This window comes from Jaculus jaculus, chromosome 9 (genome assembly GCF_020740685.1).
Source record: "Jaculus jaculus isolate mJacJac1 chromosome 9, mJacJac1.mat.Y.cur, whole genome shotgun sequence".
NCBI lineage: Eukaryota > Metazoa > Chordata > Mammalia > Rodentia > Dipodidae > Jaculus > Jaculus jaculus.
Window position 1 is genome coordinate 77,887,054 of NC_059110.1, and position 22,298 is coordinate 77,909,351.

General features: G+C 42.5%; 1 protein-coding gene and 1 non-coding gene across 3 annotated transcripts in view; both read right to left on the minus strand.

Moving 5' to 3' along the window:
* Window positions 1–22,298, minus strand: part of Zzef1 (zinc finger ZZ-type and EF-hand domain containing 1) — a 199,177-nt gene that overhangs the window by 41,349 nt on the left and 135,530 nt on the right. For both annotated transcript variants that reach the window (XM_045159638.1, XM_045159637.1), the window contains exons 31-39: window positions 20,765–20,884; window positions 20,027–20,188; window positions 15,556–15,685; window positions 13,090–13,228; window positions 11,819–11,984; window positions 10,709–10,971; window positions 7,812–7,981; window positions 1,883–2,033; window positions 416–555 (exon numbers count right to left, since the gene is read on the minus strand). In XM_045159638.1, coding sequence (XP_045015573.1) covers window positions 416–555; window positions 1,883–2,033; window positions 7,812–7,981; window positions 10,709–10,971; window positions 11,819–11,984; window positions 13,090–13,228; window positions 15,556–15,685; window positions 20,027–20,188; window positions 20,765–20,884 — 1,441 coding nt within the window. The remainder of the gene's footprint in view (window positions 1–415; window positions 556–1,882; window positions 2,034–7,811; window positions 7,982–10,708; window positions 10,972–11,818; window positions 11,985–13,089; window positions 13,229–15,555; window positions 15,686–20,026; window positions 20,189–20,764; window positions 20,885–22,298) is intronic.
* On the minus strand, window positions 7,517–7,625 carry LOC123463782. Its single transcript, XR_006639166.1, has one exon. It is a non-coding gene; the product is annotated as a U6 spliceosomal RNA (small nuclear RNA).

The following is a 22,298-nucleotide window of genomic DNA, read 5'->3' on the forward strand; positions in this document are numbered from 1 at the left end:
CATACAGAGACCCAAATAAGAAAGGAAGTTTACTTTGCATTCCTACTCTCAGGTACACAGCTATCAATAACAGCTTGTTTCAGCATGCAGCTTATCACAATTTTTTTACTTTTTTCAAAATTTATTTGAAAGAAAGAGAGAAAGAGGCAGAGAGGGAGAGAGAGAGAGAGAGAGAGAAATGGCACGCCAGGGCCTCCAGACACTGCAAATGAACTCCAGACGCGTGAACTCCCTGTGCATCTGGCTTACGTGGGTCCTGGGGAATCAAACTGAAGTCCTTTGGCTTTGCAGATAAATGCCTTAACCGCTAAGCCATCTCTCTAGCCACACAACTTTTTTTTTCCCATTTCTCATTTTATTGTGACTTATAAATAAAATATTTTGTTCCACAACTTTTTTTTTAAATGTCTCTCACCATCTTGATAGGAGGTAACATGGCTGCTAGCAATCCCAAAATCCTCTTCTGGGAACACTCTGCAAACACTTGTTCAGGGTTTGGAGTAATCGCCTTTTCCTTTATTGGCTCCTGTGATGATACTTCAGAATTTTCTGCATCTGTGAGGACAACCACACTTTCATTGTTGGCTGGGTTCTATATGTGTATACACAGGCAAGAAAACCAAACCACAGCATTGTCCCCTATGCCCTATGGAAGAAAGCTAGGACTTTAAAGACCTACTGCTGCCAGATGTGGTGATGCACATCTGTAATTCCAGTACTTGACACATGAGGGTGGTAATTAAGAGTTAAAGGCAAGCCTGGGCTACCAAGACCCTGTTTCAAAAAACAGAAGAGCAATAAATCTGAGCATAACTTTGCACATGGTCAGCTTTTCAAGGAGGTGGGCTCCCTGCTTGAATGGGTAACCATCCTCCCTCATCTCCCATTCCTCTGACCCTATCTTGAATTAGATTGAATTAGATTTCTAGCATTTGATTATATTCTTAACTTTTTGCTTCTTTCTGTGCTATATATTAAACACCTAACAATGTCTCGGAACATGGGGGTACTTGACAGATACTTGCTGCCTGTGAACCAGAATGCCAGTACTCAGGAGAATGTGACTTTGGTGAACTTTGAGGACCTGGACTGAGGTAGAATCTATCCTTTCTGAGAGATGGACCTACAGATGGGGCAGACTGGGTCACTTCCACTTACAACATACAATAGGCTCTCACAAGGAGGAGGTGGAGGCCATGCCCTTTAGATTGTAGCATGTCCTTCAGCCCAGTACTATTATGCCATTTCTCCATAACGCAGCTCTGAGCTTGTCATCCTCTGAAAGGCTGAGCACCCCAAACTTGCCAGGAAGGCAGCTGAGGCCCTGGAAGGCCCCCAGTGCCATCATCTGTTCTCTGCTCTATCCCTACACACCTGCCACAAGGACTTGTCCCCTTGTTGGTTTGGGGGCTTTCTTCCTTGATGTCTTGGCTTACAATGTTCTTTCTGCCCTGAATGTCAGTACCCACTGCAGATCCTAGCAGATTCAAGGTCTCATACACTTCTCCCCTTATATGGCTTTATGTAGACACAATGTGCTCCTGCCCTCTGGGCAGAATCACACGCCACCTTAAATGATAGTTACCTGCACCTTTGTCTTAAACCCTTCTGGACTGTGAGCTCCAGGTGGGCAAGAATCATGTGTCTCTCTGCCTGTGTCAATCCATTTCATCCCTAGGGTGTATCAATACAGAGTTGATGACTGATACAGAGAGGGCACTCCAGAAACACAGAGAATAAGGTGGAAGAGCAGCTGAAATGAAGGGAAGATGTCTCTCAAAGTTGGCAACTCTAGCTGAACTAAAAAGAAGCCTTAGTTGCTAGAGTTCAAATTGTGTATAACATGTAGGCTAAGCAAGAGCATGGGAGTATATTTCTTCACCTGGAAGTCCTGGACGCATTTGAGCATTTGCAGGTGCATCTGAAGTTTGGGTCTGGCATGAAGGACTCCTCATTAACGAGAAACCTTCACCTGCCTCCTCTCTCTGCTTATCATCCAAGGGTCTGACTTCTGTATCTGCAGCTCCTTTTCCCTAAAAAAAGATGGTGAATATAAAAGAATTAGAAATTCATGTAACAAAAAATGCATTCTATTTGCATTAACCAATCCTCCAGAGACTGAAAAACTTGAATTCCATTAGAAAAATGACACTCACTTCTTATAATAAATCAAAACTCTATGATACTCCCTTCCCAATATCTTCCCCTGCTTTGGTTTTTTGAGGTAGGGTCTTGCTCTAGCTCAGGCTGACCTGGAATTAACTATGTAGTCTCAGGGTGGCCTTGAACTTATGACGATCCTCCTACTTCTGCCTCCCAAATGCTGGGAATGAAGGCAAGTGCCACCATGCCTGGCCCCAGTATCTTTTGAATGATCCTGTCAGAGCCTCCAGTCATACAGGCAATGGCCCATACCAAATCTTCAATACATTCTATTTAGCTTTCAGAGACCAAGTATAGAAAATTCTTTCTTTAGGAGAAAGACAAAGTTGTCAACTTTCTTCTAAAGCAATACAGTGACTATTTTTTTTAAGTCTGTGTGCCTATGTAAGTGTGTACGTATGTACAGATACACATGTATCAAGGCACACATGTGGAGACTGGAGGACAACCTTGGGATGTTTCTCCTCTCCTCCCATCTTCTTTTGAGACGGGGTTTCATTGTTTTGCTACTGCTACTGCTGCTGCGTGCAGGCTTCCAGATTCTCCTTTCTCCACCTTTCATTGCTATAGGTGAACTGGGATTACAGATGCATGCACCACTTTGTGTCTGGTTTTATATGGGACCTGAGGAAGTGCAAACTCAGGTCAGCAGGCTTACACAGTAACTACCTTTTGAAAAAAAATATTTACCTGGGGCTGGATGGCTTAGTGGTTAAGCGCTTGCCTGTGAAGCCTATGGACCCTGGTTCGAGGCATAAGACAGATGCGTAAGATGACGCATACATCCGGAGTTTGTTTGCAGTGGCTGGAGGCCCTGGCGTGTCCATTCTCTATCTATTTGCCTCTTTCTCTCTCTGTGTCTGTCTGTTGCTCTCAAATAAGTAAATAAAAATAAAAAAAAATATTTATTTTGGCTTTTCGAGGTAGGGTCTCACTCTAGCCCAGGCTGACCTGGAGAATTCACTATGCAATGTCAGAGTAGCCTTGAACTCACAGTGATCCTCCTACCTGTGCTTCCCAAGTGCTGGGATTAAAGGCATGTGTCACCATGCCCAGCTAATTTATTTATTTATTTGCAAGCAGAAAGAGACAAAGAGAGAGTGACAGAGAATGAGAATGGGCATACCAGGGCCTCTAGCCACTGCAAACAAACTCCGGATGTATGCACCACCTTGTGCATCTGGCTTTACTTGGATACTAGAGAATCGAACCTGGGTCATCAGGCTTTACAGGCAAATGCCTTAACCACTGAGTCATCTCCTAGCCCTACAGTGACTATCTTTGATGCACTTTGTTTTTCAGTAGAAAAATCAAGCACATCTTTATTTGCAAATGGAAAAACTCTATATCTAATATTATTTTCAATGCTACTGTGAAGATTATATCAAATCTAAGTATGGTACTATTTCTACTACCATAGATGTGGCTATTTTAATGAAGTAGAATGGCCAAACTTGGGTTGTGGGGCACCCTGTGAGCTGTTTATCTTTCCATTTTCTGTTTTCTCTTGATTTTAGTCAAAAGCACTCTCAGTTTTCTATGGAGTCTGTCTCAGTTAACATGGTAGGTGTTGATACATCTAATCCTAGCAATCACTTGATCAAATAAGATCAGATACTATTCCTAAATCACAGACACACGGCATCTACCATTCCAGCACTGTTTTCCAGTTGTTCTCTACTTTACAAATTGAACAAGCACACCCCAGATGCCTTGATAGGATCCCCTTTGGCAGTGAGACTTGTTAAGAAGGCTCACACTGGAATCTGAGATTAGGACACTGGTCATAGCTGTTTAGATAGGTAAGGGAACAGCCCTCACAGAAGCCTCTCAAATCCCCCAATAACACTTGCACTCCTGGGACATAGGCACTTTGCCTTGTTGTCAAGGCATTTCACAGGAAGAATTTAGGCAGCAATGAGGGAAGTTTCCTGACTGTGATGAAGGCAGCTAAATTCCTAGTCTGGGAAGGCCAACCTTGACTGACTTTCTGTGGCCAAAGATGATGTGTCAGGCCAAAGGGACAGGTACTATCCCCTCCCAGTGGCAGCTAACCTATTCATTCTCTCAAGATAGCATTACCTGGGCATTCACCCTACCCTTCTGAGAAAAGGGGTCCTAAGGAGGATAGAGTGGGAGTGAATCCTCAGGCTCTATACTACTTTACACTGTAGCACTCTGTGAGAAGAGCACATTCCAAAGTTCTAGTGACTAACTTTAATCTTCATCTTTCCTGTTGTCACAAGACTACAAAGGGACACTATAGCTGCACCCACCTCACCCAGGGCCTCCTTATTGCCTTCAGGCTGTTGTAGGCAGAATTAAAAAAAAATTAAAAATATTTTCTATTCATTTATTTATTTGAGAGAAAGAGACTGTGTGAGTGGGCACACCAGGGCATCCAGCCATTGCAAACAAACTCTAGATGCATGTGCTACCTTGTGCATCTGGCTTACGTGGGTCCTGGGGAATTGAACCTGGATCCTTTGGCTTTACAAGCAAGCACCTTAACTATTAAGCCATCTCTCCAGCCCCAGAATTTTTTGAATGGCGCTTCTATTTCAGGTTAGTTTTTCAGTTATTTAAAGCAAAATGATCTCAGGCCAATGGGGGTGGGAGGAATGGACTGACCTGAGATTGACTGGAAACATGTGAGAGTTCAAATCCAAGGATTTGTACTTAGGGCTCCAAGGGAATATGATCCTTAGAGCAGTTCTACTGTAAACTCTGTTCCTGTTGTGGGTATAGTGAGGGGAGAAAACTATGGTGCTTCTAGAAGACAGACTAAGCCAAAGGAAGATACCCTGGATATTCCCAACTGCTAGTGTGAAGGGTACTCAAAATAAGAAGTTAATTCAAGAAAAAAAAGAATGCATTGGGACCTCCTTGGAAAAGGTGTCATTGTAATCTGTAAGTAGGAAAATCTTAAGACAAGCTTGAAATATCTTGCTACATCAGAAACTAAGGTGTTCAAATAATAATAGCGATATATCAAGAGAACACAAAAACCAGCTAGAAGGAGCTGTCACCTAAATGGCAACATCAGCATAAAAAACAAAAAATAATAAAAAGTTACAGATTTTTAATCTATTGAGTAGGAAAATAATCCTCGAGTCATAGTGATATAAACACAAGAACAAACTGATAGTTAGGGAGCACAGCACTGCTGTGGGCAGGCTGCTCAAAGCTGCAGAGAGCACACAGATACAGACTCCCAGGCAAAGAGGTGAGGACTGCCGATTTTGCCTTTGCCTCCAGATGGACCGAGGGATCGAATTCCCTCTTCCTGCCAGGTAATCTATAGGAGGCTAAAGTACTGCTTGGATACAGGGTGTGGCAGACCACAATGATGAAAGCTCAGAAACAACATGGGGATTACATGAGCCATCTTCTGCTAGCCCAGTGGTACAATGAAGCTAGCAGGAATTTTCACATTTCTGCCAACCATCTTTGCTTGTCTTTTTATTTGTATTTATTTATTTGAGAGAGAAAGAGAAAGAGGCAGATAGAGAGAAAGAGAAAATGGGTATGCCAGGGCCTCTAGCCACTGCAAATGAACTCCAGACGCATGTTCCCCTTGATCATCTGGCTTATGTGGGCCCTGGAGAATTGAACCAGGGTCTTTAGGTTTTGCAGGTAAATGCCTTAACCACTATGCCATTTCCCCAGCCCTTTGCTTGTCTTCATATGCACAATAATGGGATCCTGGTGATCTGTAATCAGCACAAGAGGTGGATCACAGATTCCCTGATGAGGCCGAGGACAGAAACACCAGTGGCAAAGGCAGGGACATTTACAGCATAAATTCGAGCTCTGGAGGCAACCTGTGTACATCTACACAAACAATCTTGTGTTGTTTCACTTATATTTTATTATTTTATATTCACAGATTATGCCTGGACCCAGAAAGCTTGTTTGTTTGTTTGTTTTTTAAATACAACTACATGTAAACTATAGTGTCTACTTGTTGAACAGTAGCTTTTTATATCACTTACTTGGCTAAATATAAAGACAGTTCCATGGATATATACTGCTTACTAAGGGCTAGGAACTAATATCCTTAGTGGCATAATTTTGTTCACTCCTTTTAAGAACCACCAAATGGCTAGCAAGGTGGCTCAGCAGTTAAAAGTGCATGCTTACAAAAGCCTGATGCCCAGGTTCAATACCTCAAAACCCATATATAGCTAGATGCACAAAGTGACATATGTGTCTAGAGTTTGTTTGCAGTGTCAACAGGCCCTGGTGTGCTCTCTTTCTCTCATAAGTAAATATATTTTTAAATTTTACTTATTTATGAGAGAAAGAGGGAAGGAGGGAGGGAGGGAGGGAGAGAAGAAGAGAGAGAAAATGAATGGGTGCGCCAAGGCCTCTAGCTGCTGTAAACGAACTCCAGATACATGCGCTACCTTGTGCATCTGGCTTACATGGGTACTGGGGAATCGAACCTGGGTCCTTAGGTCTCACAGGCAAGCACCTTAACCACTAAGCAATCACTTTAGCTGTTTTTTAATTTTAATTTTTTGATTTTTCAAGATAGGATCTTGCTCTCTAGCCCAGGATGAACTGCAACTCATTATGTAGTCTCAGGGTGGCCTTGAACTCATAGTGATCCCCTACTTCTGCCTCCCAAGTGCTGGGATTAAAGGCGTGTGCCACCACGCCCAGCATAAATTCTTTTTTAAAAAAATTTTATTTATTTGAGGAATAGAAAATAAATTTAAAAAAAATAAGGCTGGGCGTGGTGGTGCACACCTTTAATCCTAGTACTCAGGAGGCAGAGGTAGGAGGACTGCTGTGAGTTCGAGGCCAGCCTGAGAATGCATAGTGAATTCCAGGTCAGCCTGAGCTACAGTGAGACCCTACCTTGGAAAACCAAAAATCAATCAATCAATTAATAAAATCAATTAATCAATAAACAAAAACCACCAGGAGGCAGGTAACGGGAATAGCTAATATTAACATGAAACTTACTATGTATACGCTCTAAATAGTTAACATGTTTCCTCAAAGGGTAGAAGGCATTAACTCTTCACAACACTGTATTAGAAGTGTCGTTATTATCATCCCCTTTTTTAAAAATATGGAACACGGGTGCTGGAGAGATGGCTTAGCGGTTAAGCGCTTGCCTGTGAAGCCTAAGGACCCCGGTTCGAGGCTCAGTTCCCCAGGTCCCACGTTAGCCAGATGCACAAGGGGGGCGCACGCGTCTGGAGTTCGTTTGCAGAGGCTGGAAGCCCTGGCGCGCCCACTCTCTCTCTCTCCCTCTATCTGTCTTTCTCTCTGTGTCTGTCACTCTCAAATAAATAAATAAATAAAAATTTAAAAATAAATAAATAAAATAAAATAAAATAAAAATATGGAACACTTCATGACTTTGCATGTCATACTTGAATGCAGTAGTCATGCTAATCTTCTCTGTATCATTCCAATTTTAGTGTACGTGTTGCCAAAGTAAGTACTATCACTCTCTTTCTACAGAAGAAAAATGGAGGCAAAGAGATTATAGTAATGTGTGAAGGTCTGACAGAGCAGGGTCTGAGCAACCTGGTCACTGTTCTGTGCTCTTAATGTCTCTATGTGCTTCCTCATGTGAATGGCTCCCTGAACCAAGCTGGGGCTCTGTGTGGCAAAGACATGCTACTTACATTGCAGTGCACGAATGGGGCAGCCTCTGCTGGCTTTTCTGCAAGCTGGAAAGCTTTCTTTTCTAGCTGCTCCTCTGATGACTGGGTGGGTGTCATGGCTGGTAAGGCCTGATTTTCTGAGGTGGAGTCACTATCTGGCAATATACCCAGAAGAGCTAGAGCTTTAAGGCCTACAAAAGGAAGCAAAAAAAATGGTTAAAATTCATAATAATTTCCTGCTAGTGCTACAAATCACTTCACTAGTACAGAAACAGCTAGCTGAGGACTATATAAACCGTATGCACAAGTGCTGAACAAAAACATCCCTAGGGCTAGAAAGATGGCTCAGTGGCTAAAGGTGCTTGGCTGCAAAGTCTGATGGCCTGGGTTTGAGTCCCCTGTACCCACATAAAGCCAGACAGAAAACGTGGCATATGCATCTGGAGTTTTTTTTACAGTGGCAAGAGATCTTGGTGCACCCATACTCTCTCTGTGTGTCTCAAATAAATGAATAAGTATTAAAAAAAATCTCTTGCTGTCTACATCCATTCTACTTCTAATTTCAGATAGACAGCAAGGGACACCTGCACTTTTCTAAAACTGCAACACTTAAGACACCCAAACTTATAAACCTCTATGTGTGTGTAATGTGTGCACACGTACATGGCACCCCCTAGTGGCACCTCATGAGCTCACTTGTGATGAGGTGTGCTTGCCTACAGTCCACTCCATCACTCTTCTGCTGGTTCTTACTTGAAATGAAGTCTCTTTTTTTTTTTTTAAATTTTATTTATTTATTTATTTGAGAGCGACAGACAGAGAGAGAAAGACAGATAGAGGGAGAGAGAGAGAATGGGCGCGCCAGGGCTTCCAGCCTCTGCAAACGAACTCCAGACGCGTGCGCCCCCTTGTGCATCTGGCTAACGTGGGACCTGGGGAACCGAGCCTCGAACCGGGGTCCTTAGGCTTCACAGGCAAGCGCTTAACCGCTAAGCCATCTCTCCAGCCCGAAATGAAGTCTCTTTTAAAAAATATTTTATTTTTGGCTGGAGAGGTGACTAAGCGGTTAAGCACTTGCCTGTGAAGCCTGAGGACCCCGGTTCGAGGGTCGATTCCCCAGGACCCATGTTAGCCAGATGCACAAGGGGCACACACATCTGGAATTAGTCTGCAGTGGCTAGAAGCCCTGGCGCACCCATTCTCTCTCTCTGTCTCTTTCTGTCTATCGTTCTCAAATAAATAAAAAATAAACCAAAAAAATTTTTTAAATATTTTATTTTTATTTATTTATTTGACAGAGAAAGAGGGAGGGAGGGAGAGAAAGAAGAAGGGAGAGAGAGAAAGAGAGAGAGAAAAAGGGCACACCAGGGCCTCCAGCCACTACAAACCAACTCTAGACATGTGCACCCCCTTGTGCATCTGGCTAACGTGGGTTCTGGGGAATTGAACCAGGGTCCTTTGGCTTTGCAGGCAAATGCCTTAAGCACTAAGCCATCCCTCCAGCCCTGAACTGAAGTCTCTCAAGGGTTCAGAAGCCTGCCATTTTTTCATGAGTTCCAGTGGTTTTTGGGTCTCTGCTCCCCTGTGGGACTGGGCTTACAGATCTACAGAACCATGCCCAGATGTTTATGTGGGTCCTGGGGATTGAACCTGCATGAGTCTCTTAGGTCTCCTCAGGCCCTCAAGTACTCTTAACTGTTGAGCCATCTTTCTGGCCCATAAACTTGCTATTTTAGTAGGGCCTCACACCTAGAGTTCTCAACTCCTACTGGTAGACAGACAGAAAAATTACTCTGATGCCTTGATTTTACCTATCTGTTACCTAAAAAAAAAAAAAATATATATATATATATATATATATATATATATATATATATATATATATATATGATTCCTTAAGGTTAACTAGGAAAGGGGAGTCTATTATCTTAAAAAAAAAAATCCTTAGATATCTCAGAAGTTTAACATTTAAGTTCTTTTCTCCCTAGCATTCCTCAGTGAAGTCAAAATAAAACTAATCAAGCTGATTTTTGTATGGTTTATTTTTATTTTTCAAGGTAGGGCCTCACTCTAGCTCAGGCTAACCTGGAATTCACTCTGTAGTCTCAGTTAAAGTTTCAGACTTTAACTCACAGCAATCCTCCTACCTTGGCCTTCCAAGTGCTGGGTTTAAAGTTGTGCACCACCATGCCTGGCTCATTATTTTTTTCATTTTGATATAAGGCCTATTATGTAGTCCAGGGTAACTTCAAACTTGTAGTCTTCCTGCCTCAACCTCCTGAGAGCCAGGGCTATAGGTGTGAGTCACCATGCCTAGAAAAACTATTTTATTTATAAATACCTCTCAACTAGAATACAGTTGTATGTAGATCTGCACTCTGGGTTAAAAAAATGTTTGGATTTTCTCTTTTGTTTTTCAAGGTAGGGTTTCACTCTGACCCAGGCTGACCTGTAATTAACTATGTAGTCTCAGGGTGGCCTCGGACTCATGGCAATCCTCCTACCTCTGCCTCCCAAGTGCTGAGATTAAAGGCATGCACCACCACACCTGGCTCATGTTTGGATTCCCTGAGCAAAGTTGTTGTTTTTTTTTTCCCCCAAGGTAGTATCTCACTCTAGTCCAGGCTGCTGAGCAAAGTTTTATAGACTGAAAATACTACATATCTAAAGCTTCAAGAGTTGTGGTTATTAATATTTTATGGGATCATCATGTAAGCATATTGCAAAATTAAATGCTACATTATGCCAGTCACTCTCTCAAGTGGATCTGGGACTTAAGTTTCAGGCCAGATGAACCCCTCTTGTGGTCCACCAGACTGCTGCCTATGAGCTGAGCAGGGTCTTCTGCTGCTGCTTGGGTTTTGCCTCTACCAGCAGCTGAGGGCTGGCCCAGGAGCCTGTACATGAGAAATACTCACTTTTGCCTTGGTGAGCCTTCATCAGACAGTCCCCAACAAGCTGCATGCACTGACTCCGTAGGGTGGCAGCACTACTGTGGGTCTGAGGGTCCAGTCGCTCCCCATCCACATCCTCTGTGCTGGTCAGGTGGGCACTATAGAGAGCCAGGGAGGCAAAGAGCAGCCAGGAATAGTTGTGGATGTAGGGCTGGATGAGCCTCTGCCGGTCACTGATCCGAATAGTCACCATAGGGTGGGCTGTGATGCTGTGGGTTGGCAGGTGGCTGCAAAGGCACAATATTTTTTATTAAGTCCTATAGCATTTGTGAGGCTCTGTAAAGGAGCCCAGGACCTGAAGGGATCACATGCTTGGTCACTGTTAGGCATTGTCACCTCTAGGGTGTGGCTGTTGAAATTTTAAAGACAGGCATTCACCCTCTCCCCAGAAAAATTAACAAACACAAATCCTAGGCAACCATTTCCATACTTCACAACCTACAGAAGAATGCCTATGGAAACCAAGTTAAGGAAGAACTTACTTGGAATTTTGCAAGGTGTGATCACTGTGTTTTGGTAATGCAAGATAATGCCTATAACTTTAGAATATTTAAGATTTGAAAGCTGTGCTGGAGAGATGGCTAAGGTACTTGGTTGCAGAGCCTAAATACCCAGGTTTGATTCCTAGTACCCATGTAAAGGCAGATGCCCAAGATGGCACATGCATCTGGATTTCATTTGCAGTGACTACACGCCTTGGCATGCACATTCTCTCTCTAGCTACTTGTCTTCCTCACACTCTCTCAAATAAATAATAAAATAAAAATATTGAAAAAGAGTGAAATCTGCTTTAAAATATTTTAATAAAGAAAAAAAGGAATAAATATATATAAAACTCTCCCTAATTGCTGAGTCTGAGTATTTAGGGGTTTTTACTGTACTTATGAACATGTTTGAAACTTTTTTATAATAAAAGCCCTTATAATAAAAGAGGGCTAGGAGAATAGCACAGTGTTAGAGTTTTTGTCTCTCATTTGTGAAGCCCAAATTCAACCCATCACAAGAAAAGTCAGATGCTCCCTTTATAAATTAAGACAAACACCCAGAAAAAGCTACAGGTCATTTGAGACATACCAAGAGGAATATTTCTTTTCTGCGTAGCATCCATAGCAAAGATCAAAGTCATCACATACATTACAATTCATTCTCCGGCCTATGATCAAACCCTGGCAGTGGTCACAGGTAAACTCCATGTTGACCATCTCATGGTCATCTCCATGGCCCTCTGGCTTCACTCCACCTGGAGAACAATCAGCAGTATGAAGTAGATGGAGCAGAAGGCTCACAAAAGAGTTACCAAGCCAGTCCCCAGCATTAGTGCCACTTATTTGCTGCTAAGGAAGGAAGGGGCCCTCAGCATCCTCTGGAGACCATAACATGCTGGCCTGGTGGCTCTGAGTATATATATCAGTGTTATTCTCAGCACAGAACTCTTTGGCAGCAGTGCAGTTGACTCATGTCCATTCTACAGTGCCACAGTCAGATCAAATGCATTCCCAACTTCCATCATGATTGCCATTTGTCAGGAAAAAGTCTATATGCCACTCTATGAGCTGTATCCCACAGCCCCTTCTCTGACAGATGTTAAATGTCTTTAGGTATGTTCCTGCTAATAAGCACTGAGCAGCGGTCAGATTTCTTCTCTTATTTTTTCACTCTAGAACTACAGGTGAAAACAGACTTTATAAACCCCAGTGAGTAAGCAAGTAACAGACATGGAGACAGGCTATTCTGCCCTCTTTCACTGAAGTCCAGTGGGTCTCCAGCTCTTATAGAGATCCTGATTAATGTTCTTCACATCTGACTACTTTTGTTCCCCATGTTGCAACAACCTTCTAAGTGATGGGTTAAGACAGGAAGGGCCCAGGCTGTGAGACCCTGAGATAGTAAGGTAAGGAATTTGAAGTATGCAGACCATAGGGAAGGTTTTCCAGGTATGATGCTAACATGATCAGCTCTATGCCTGGAGAAGTCTGTGTCAGTCTCCATTAGGAGATCAGTCATTGTATTAAGCATATTAAAGAATATTTGAAGTTTTCTTTATGTGTAGATGTGTATTTTGTGATTAGTAAACACTGTATGATTCAGAAGCAAGAATTATTTTCTAGAAACTCAACTAGCCATATATTCATTGGTCTTGAGTATATATCAAGTACTTCTCCAGCAGGATAGGAGATGGAGTTATCACTGAGATGAGGGGAAATAAAGCCAATAATTGCCAATGAGTCAGAGAATACCACTGAGTAGTGTCTCTGTGTAGCACAATTAGAGTTTTAAAAGGTGGCACGACCACAGAAAATAGAAACAATCACTACTTATGCACATGGCATACCCATGACATTTACCTAGGAAGCAAGTTTTGCAGAGATCCATGTCACTGCACTGCAGACAGCGGTAGCGATGCCAGGGGGCAATCTCATCACACCCATCACAAGAGATATCTACGTTTAATAGGTCACAGTAGCGGGCAATAAACATGTGCATCTGTAAGGGGAAATGAACACAATCAACCAACAGTCTTCTCATATGGCCATTATTCAGTAATCCACTCATTCACTGGGTATTTAATCTTCCAAGCTTAGTATTAGGTGCTAGAATTTGAAGCTCCATGAGCAAGATGCCTACTTGGGATTTTCCTCAAGCAACAGATCATGACCGTATGATATTGTAAGAACTTTGACAGGCAAATTCAATAAGATTAGAGGACACAGACAATACTATCAACAAGTACTGGCTATCAAAGAAGGTTTTCCAAAGGAGACAATACTCAGCGTGACCAAGAACAAACAGATAATAGTCAGGTAGATATAAAAGTGACAGTACATCAAACAGAAGGAACAGAAGTTCTACAGGAGCTTTGCTTCTGTAGAAAGTGAGCAAGACAAAAGCTAGGGTGTAGCTCAACAGTAGAGCCCTTGCCTAGCATGTACAAGGCACTAAGTCTGATCCCAGGCACTGAAAAAAATGAAAAAAGAAAGGAGTATGAGAAGGGATCTTGAAATTGGCAATAATCTAAAATGTAGAATACAGTACAGAGAGGGAATAACCAGGTTAAGGTAGAAAGGAGTTATGAGCCTATTTTTAAATGGAAGATGAATAGAAATGGATTTGAGCATCCTGAATGTTCCTCTAGTTGTGGAGCAAAGAATGGATTTATGAAAGCAAGATAAGAGTTGGGAAATGGTGACACAGTTGTTCAAGTGACCCTATGACAGGTACTAAGGGCTGGGACTGGGTAGTAAGCAGGTCAGGGAAAAGTAGGCAGACTTGCCAGATATGGTGATGCATGCCTTTAACCCCAGCACTTGGGAGGCAGAGATAGGAGGATCACTGTGAGTTTGAGGCCAGCCTAAGACTGTATACATAGTGACCTGCAGGTCAGCCTGGGCCAAAGTATGACCCTACCTCAAAAAACAAACAACAACAAACAAACAAAAGAAAAAAAGACAAGAAAAAAGAAAACACAGTAGGCAGACTTGGGAAGTACTAAGGGGACTGAGTTAGAAGTCTTGGTGATCAATTTGATGGGGAGGGGGAGTGAAAGGGACAGTCAAGAATAGCACTTAGATGTTTGGCTTTGGAACAAGGTTGGATAGCAGCAATACTCATAGACATATAGACTGCAAAAGAAGCCCTGATTACTGGCACTTAAGACTAGTTGGCTGGGCTGGAGAGATGGCTTAAGGCATTTTGCCTGCAAAGCCAAAGGACCTAGGTTCAATTCCCCAGAACCTATGTAAACCAGATGTACAAGGTGGCACGTTTCTGGAGTTTGTCTGCAGTCACACCCATTCTCATTCTCCCTTTCTCTCTCTCTCTCACATAAATAAATAAATAAAAATGAAATATTTTTCAGAAAGACTAATTGGCCATAGTGATGTGCCCCATGAGGCTGAGACAGGAGAACTGCAAGTTCCAGGCCAGCCTGGGCCAAATAAACAAACTCTAAACAAACAAGCTGACTGATTGACTAACTTCCCTAAAGGAGGGAGTTAAGGGCAATGTTACATAAGCAAGCAACTGTGTTACTGGAAGGTACTTGGAGGCTGCAGTGCATTTTATCTTTATAGTTTGCACATAAGGAATTAAATCAGGAAGTCACCATTCAGTAGTAGATGATATGTTTTAGTAGAAAAAAATCTGCCAAAGCACCTGAGCACCATAGAATGGCTCCCACTCATGTATTAGCATACAAGAAGTCCCGAGGCCCAGTTGGTATACTCTATCCAAGCAACACTGCAGCACTATAGTGAGCAAAGTAGTTGACATACAGTATAGTCAATATATAGAAAACCAATAGCTTCAAACCAGCAGATGCTTGGCACATGTGGTAGTGACAGGACACCTCAGGTGAAAATGGACAGCTCAGTCTTCAAGAGCCTGATGCTTCTATCCCCTGGAGCATGTGACTCTCATTTGGAGAACAGATGATTGCTACCACACCCATATTCTCACTGGTAATCTTCTGACTGGAATGTAGCTTCCCTACAGGAAGAGTGTGTTTTGTCTAAGAACATAAGAGTACAAGCCCTTCAGCAATTCTAATTCCTCACTAAAAATTAATAACCTGGAACTTAATATTGTACATCAACCTCAAGAGCAAATCTGCTGTTGAGTCCAGTTCTACAGGAGGGAGCCACTATGACAGGGCATATCAGTATGAATACCCTTCAGGTTAAAGGCAGAAACTTAGGTCCTGAATGCTCCTGAGAGTCCTCTTAGGAGACAGTCCACATGCATCCCCAGACACAACCCTTCTCCAAACTTCTAGCAAATCACCCAGATTAATTACTCTATTTGTGAGGTCTTACTTTCCTCTGCTTCTCTGGGTCCTCCTGGGCTATTTTTTCATACCAGGCCTCAAACATGCCATCCTGACACTCATCCATCCATTCTGAATTCTGCTTGGCATCAGCGAGTTCATCTTCTTCACTCCACTGGCTGAAAGAAGGATATAACAAGAAAAAAGCATGCATCTCCCCATACCCAAGGAAAGTGTTGGTTGTGCCTTGTGGGTCTGATAGACCAGACATTTTTGTTTGTTTGTTTTGAGGTAGGGTCTCACTCTACCTCACGCCGACCTAGAATTCACTATGTAGTCTCAGGGTGGCCTCGAACTCACAGTGATCCTCCTACTTCTGCCTCTCGAGTGCTGGGATTAAAGGCGTGTGCCACCATGCAGGCTAAACCAGGTATTTTTAAATTAGGGGGAAAGGTCAATTGCCTTTTTTTTTTTAAGAGAGAGTAAGACTAAGAGTCCCAGCACTCAGAAGGCAGAGGTAGGAGGATCTCCATGAGTTCGAGGCCACCCTGAGACTCCACAGTGAATTCCAGGTCAGCCTGGGCTAGAGTGAGACCCTACCTCGAAAAAAAACACCAAAAAATAAAATAAATAAATAAAAATAAAAAGCTCTGATATGGTCAGAACACCCTAGTACAACCAGAATATGAAGAGAGATCCTGTGACTTCAGCTCGACCAGCTAGCTATTGTGAAATCTTTCTTTTTACTTTAAATATGTTTTTGCTGGGTGTGGTGTCACACACCTTTAATCCTAGCACTTGGGAGGCTGAGGTAGGAGGACTGTTAGCCTGAGACTAATTCTAGGCAAACCTGGGATAGGGCAAGACCCTACCTTGAAAAACCAAACCAAACCAAACCAAAACAAACAAACAAACAAAAAGGCTGGTAGACAGAGAGAGAATGGGCACATCAGGGCCTCCAAACTGCAGATGCATGAGCCAACTTGTACACTTGGCTTTATGTGGGTAATAGGGAATTAAATCAGGGTCCTTAGGCTTTGCAGGAAAGAGCCTTAACTGCTAAGCCATCTCTCCAGCCCAGCTGCTATAAAATCTTGATATGCATCTGTGGAATTCACATCCATGGAGTTAACTAACATCAGATTGAAAATATTTTTAAAAATTGGGCTGGGGCTGGAGAGATGGCTTAGTGGTTAAGCACTTGCCTGTGAAGCCTAAGGACCCCGGTTCAAGGCTTGATTCCCCAGGACCCATGTTAGCCAGGTGCACAAGGGGGCACATACGTCTAGAGTTCGTTTGCAGTGGCTAGAACCCCTGGCACACTCACTCTCCTCTCGCTCTCTCTCTCTCTCTCTCCCTCTTTCTCTGTCTGTCTGTCGCACTCTAATAAATAAATACAAATAAACAACAAAATTTTAAAAAATTGGGCTGGAAAGATGGCTTAGAGGTTAAGCGCTTGCCTGTGAAGTGTAAAGACCTCAGTTCGAGGCTCGATTTCCCAGGACCCACGTTAGCCAGATGCACAAGGGGGCACACACATCTGGAGTTCGTCTCCAGTGGCTGGAGGCCCTGGCATGCCCATTCTCTCTCTCTATCTGCCTCTTTCTCTCTCTGTCATTCTCAAATGAATAAATAAAAATAAACAAAAAATTTAAAAAATATTAAAAAAAAATTGGGCCAGGCATGGTGTTGCATGTTTTTAATCCCAGCACTCAGAAGGCAGAAGTAGGAGGATTGCCATGAGTTCAAGGCCACCCTGAGACTACATAGTGAATACCAGGTCAGCCTGGGCTGGAGTGAGACCCTACCTTGGGAAAAACAAAAACAAAAACAAAAAACAACAAACCAATTGTGTGCATTGAATATGTGTAATTTTTTTTGTCATCATTCCCTAAACAATACAGTATAACAGCTATTTGCAAAGTATGTACATTGATTCAGCACTAGTATTAAGTAATCTAGAGATGATTAAAGGTACACAGGAAGATATGCATAGGTTATTGAGAGACTGGCACATTAGAGCTGGAGAGATGGCTTAGTAGTTAATGTATTTGCTTGTGAAGCCTAAGGACTCAGGTTTGATTCCCCAGTACCAACATGATGGCATATGCATCTGGGGTTTATATGCAGTGGCTGGAGGCCCTGGAATGCCCATTCTCTTTCTATCTGCTTTCCCCCCCTCAAATAAATAAATAAGAATTAAAAAAAAAAATCTTCAAGAGCTGGACATGGTGACACACGCCTTTAATCCCAGCACTCTGAAGGCAGAGGTAGGAGGATTGCTGTTCTAAGTCTGACACCTCTAAGACTACATAATGAATTCCAGAACAGCCTGGGCTAGAGTGAGATACTACCTGGGTGGGGGGGGGGGATGGGGAGGAGAGGACCTACCTTCAAAGAGAGAGAAGTACATCTACAGGCCCTGGAATCAATCACCAAGACAGAGAGGGACACAAGGTGAAAACAGATAGCTGTACTGCACTTAGATCTTGGTCTTATTTCCTCATTTTAAATATTTTTTTTTGTTCTTTCTTTCTTTCTTTATTTGAGAGCGACAGACACAGAGAGAAAGACAGATAGAGGGAGAGAGAGAGAATGGACGCGCCAGGGCTTCCAGCCTCTGCAAACGAACTCCAGACGCATGCGCCCCCTTGTGCATCTGGCTAACGTGGGACCTGGGGAACTGAGCCTCGAACCGGGGTCCATAGGCTTCACAGGCGAGCGCTTAACCGCTAAGCCATCTCTCCAGCCCTATTTCCTCATTTTAAATAAAAGTTTTTCAAGAACATAATGTCATGGACTCCTTTACATGTAAAATTATAAATTTTCAGTTTCAGTTTATAGTTTGTCTTAGTAACATTTATTTTAACTTTTTATTTATTTGAACTGGTTTTTTTTTTTTTTGTTGTTGTTGTTTTTGAGGTAGGGTGTCACTCTAACCCAGGCTGACCTAGAATTCACTGTGTAGTCTCAGAGTGGCCTGGAACTCATGGAGACCCTCCTACCTCTGCCTCCCAAGTGCTGGGATTAAAGGCGTGCACCACCACATCTGGCTGTAACGCTTACTTTAAAATATTTTATTTACTTATTAGCAAGCACAGAAAGAGAAAGAGAGAATGGGTGTGCTAGGGCCTCTAGCCACTGTAAACGAACTCCAGATGCATGTGCCACTTTGCGAATCTAGCTTTATGTGGGTACCAGGAAATAAAACCCAGGTCATTAGGCTTTGCAGGCAAACACCTTAACTGTTGAGCCATCTCTTCAGCCCAGTAACAGTTATTTTAAACATAAAGATTTGCTGGCTAGCAAATGTAAAATATGTGCTAACAAACAGATATTCATTTATTCCAACAGAATGATTTAGGCCTACTTCTCTCTCTCAACAACACTCATGTTTAAATCTATATTAAAACCTTGTCTTGGAGCCAGGCATGGTGGCACATGCTGTTAATCCCAGCACATGGGAGGCAGAGGTTGGAGGATTCCCGTGAGTTCGAGGCCAGCCTGAGACTACACAGTGAGTTCCAGGTCAGCCTGGGTTACAGTGAGACCCTACCTCGAAGAAAATTAAGCAAAAAAAAAAAACCTTGTCTTGGGCCAGGCATGGTGGTGCACACCTTTAACCCCAGCACTTGGGAGGCAGAGGTAGGAAGATCACTGTGAGTTCAAGCTTGGGCTAGAGAACCTCAAAAACAAAAAAACCCCCAAAAAACAACAGAACAAAAAATAAAACCTTGTCTTGGATTAGGGAGATTGTTTAGCAGTCAAAGGTTCTTGCTTGCAAAACCTGCCAGCACACACATAAAGTTAGATGAAAAATGATGTATGTCATCTGTGATCCCAACAAGCCTACAACAATGTGAGGCACAGCTAGGAGAATCTGAAGCTCATGGGCCAGTTAGACTGAGGTTCATTTGTAGTCTGGTGGTTTATTTGCAGAAGCAAGAGACTCTGTCTCAAAGAAGGTAGAGCAAAGATATCTCAAAATTATTTTCTTACTTCCACATGCACATTGTAGCATGCAAGCACATGTGCATACACACACAAATAAATAATGAGGAAAGGCTCTGCATGATGTTTTGTTTTGTTTTGTTTTTTTTCCTTATAATCTATGTCCTTATGATGGGTAGAAGATTATGGTAGCTAACACCACACTAGGAGCACCACAAAATACATAGAAGAATTCTTCAATTCAACAGGCTTTATTAAGACAATAGAAAATGCAAATGATTTTCATCCTCCAAGTTTTTAATAGCTCTGCCACCAATTTATACAACCCTTATTATGTACCTTATACTAATAAATGTAACATAAATTCTTCACAGGTGGTGGAGACTCTAGAGCCTGAGGCACAGAGAGGTTAACTTGCAAAGTTACCAGGCCTGGATGTAGGAAAGCCAGGATACACCACAGAGTCTAGTCTAGCTCTATAGCCCATGCTCTCCCCCTCAGGCATCCTATGATGCCTGTATTTCAATTATCTACCCTAGGAACTTCAGAGGGCAGGACTGTGTACTTACCTGATCACACTGTCATGGACACTTATATTTTCTTGTGACATTTTCATGAGGAGGTCTGGTAACTGAATATCAACAAAGAAGGCAAGATCACTGGGTTCCCAGCCCATATCCAGAAGATGAAGCAGGGCTGTCTGAACACAGGATAAAGCAGGCAGCAGAGACCTAAAGAAGACATACATTGACACTTATCAAAGCTTCCCACACCAGGGGCAATACAAGTGGGTGGCTTGGTTTGTTGGTGATAGGAAAACCATTGTCACATTACAGACCAATGACTTTCAAAACTTAAGCAAAAGAACTCCTAAGATATAGAAGATAAGGTTTCCACCATGCTAGGATCACCACAGGTGCAACTGATAGTAAAGGAGTGAGCAGTAACAATCACTAAAAATCACTATTGACAAAGGGCAGGATCAGGGCCAGCCCCAAATGAACCAAAGTCATGCAATTAACAAGAGCCATTTGGCTGAAGGGGTATGTCAGTCACAAAGGAGGAGACTGAGAAATGGCTTTGTATCCATTTAAAACTGCACATAAATTCTTAGGCATAACAAAACCCATCCCCAACACACAAAGAAGATATAAAAAAGGACTAAAATATATTAGCAAGTTATCTCTGGACAGAAAGAACAAAGATTAATTTTGTGCTTTTCTGTATTTTCAACATTGAATATATATTTCATTTATAATCAGAAAAAAACATTCTTCTCCTCTAGAAACTTAAAAGTAATTCAGTACCTGTCATTTATGCTATTAAATCCTTTAATTGCTTTGACCAAAAACAGAACAAGTTGATAGTAAGTGTCTCGTATTTCTTTGTGTAGATCAACACCGCAGCCTTCCAAATGTCCAAAGTAACTAGAAACAGAGGAAATCACCAACTGAATTACCAAGACAACTTTAACTTAATAATCTTCATGCAAAAGAGCTAGGAGGCAGCATGCTCAACAAATAGCCACAGAAACCTAAGTAAAAACAGGTATCATGACTTTATTATAGAGAGCAACAGATAAAACAGCAAGTGAGTATACTTGGTAGGTCTAGAGACCTACCCAACACAAATATACAGATGACAACTATTCATCTTTTTTTGTTTTTATTTATTTGTTTGTTTATTTTAATTTATTTGAGAGTGACAGACAGAGAAAGAGGCAGAGAGACAGACAGCATGGGTGCATAAGGGCCTCCAGCCACTGCAAACAAACTCAAGATGCATGTACCACCTTGTGCATCTGGCTTACAGGGGTCCTGGAGAGTCGAGCCTTGAACATGCTAAACCATCTCTCTAGCCCCCTTTTTCTTTTTCTTTTTTTTTTGAGGTAGGGTCTCACTTTGGTTCAGGCTGACCTGGAATTCACTATGTAGTTTCAGGGTGGCTGCAAACTCTTGGCAATCCTCCTACCTCTGCCTCCTGAGTGCTGGGATTAAATACATGCGCCACCATGCCTGGCTCCTATTCATCCTTTTAATTCATCTAAGAATAAAACACTCTTTTCAGATGATGGTGACTGCTGTAGAGATGCAAATCTTGTCACAAGGCTGAGAAGAAGTGGCAGTGGAGTGTTCAGCACCCAGTGAGACATCTCTATTACACCCTCCAACAACTCAGGGACTATAGCAGAAGAGGTGGCAGAAAGAATGCAAGAGCCAAAGGATAGGGCAGAGTGCTCTGGAATACTGTCTTTCAGAAACAAAGTGGCTGTTGTGTTCATGACCTCACAGTGGCTGTTGTTACCTGTACAAGCCCTGCATAATATTGGCCCAAGTGACATGTCATAGATGATGGAGGAAGGTAAAAAAAAAAATCATTGGGCTGGAGAGATGGCTTAGCGGTTAAGCGCTTGCCTGTGAAGCCTAAGGACCCCGGTTCGAGGCTCGGTTCCCCATGTCCCAAGTTAGCCAGATGCACAAGGGGGCACACGCGTCTGGAGTTCGTTAGCAGAGGCTGGAAGCCCTGGTGCACCCATTCTCTCTCTCTCTATCTGTCTTTCTCTCTGTGTCTGTCGCTCTCAAACAAATAAATAAAAAAATAAAAAAAAAATCATTATCATCCCATTGCATGAGTGCTAAGTGTTCTATGTATTTTCCACAAATGACCTCATTTAGCCTTCTCCACCTATCATGTCCACCTTTCTGTCTTTTCTTCATTGATGACTCTAGTACCAAGCTTACTGACTTTTCAGTGCATCTCAGTAACGTCACTATCCATGGCACTGATGCTTCTTTTCCTCACAATTCTCTGTCACCTTCACTGCCAAGGATCTCGTCTTCT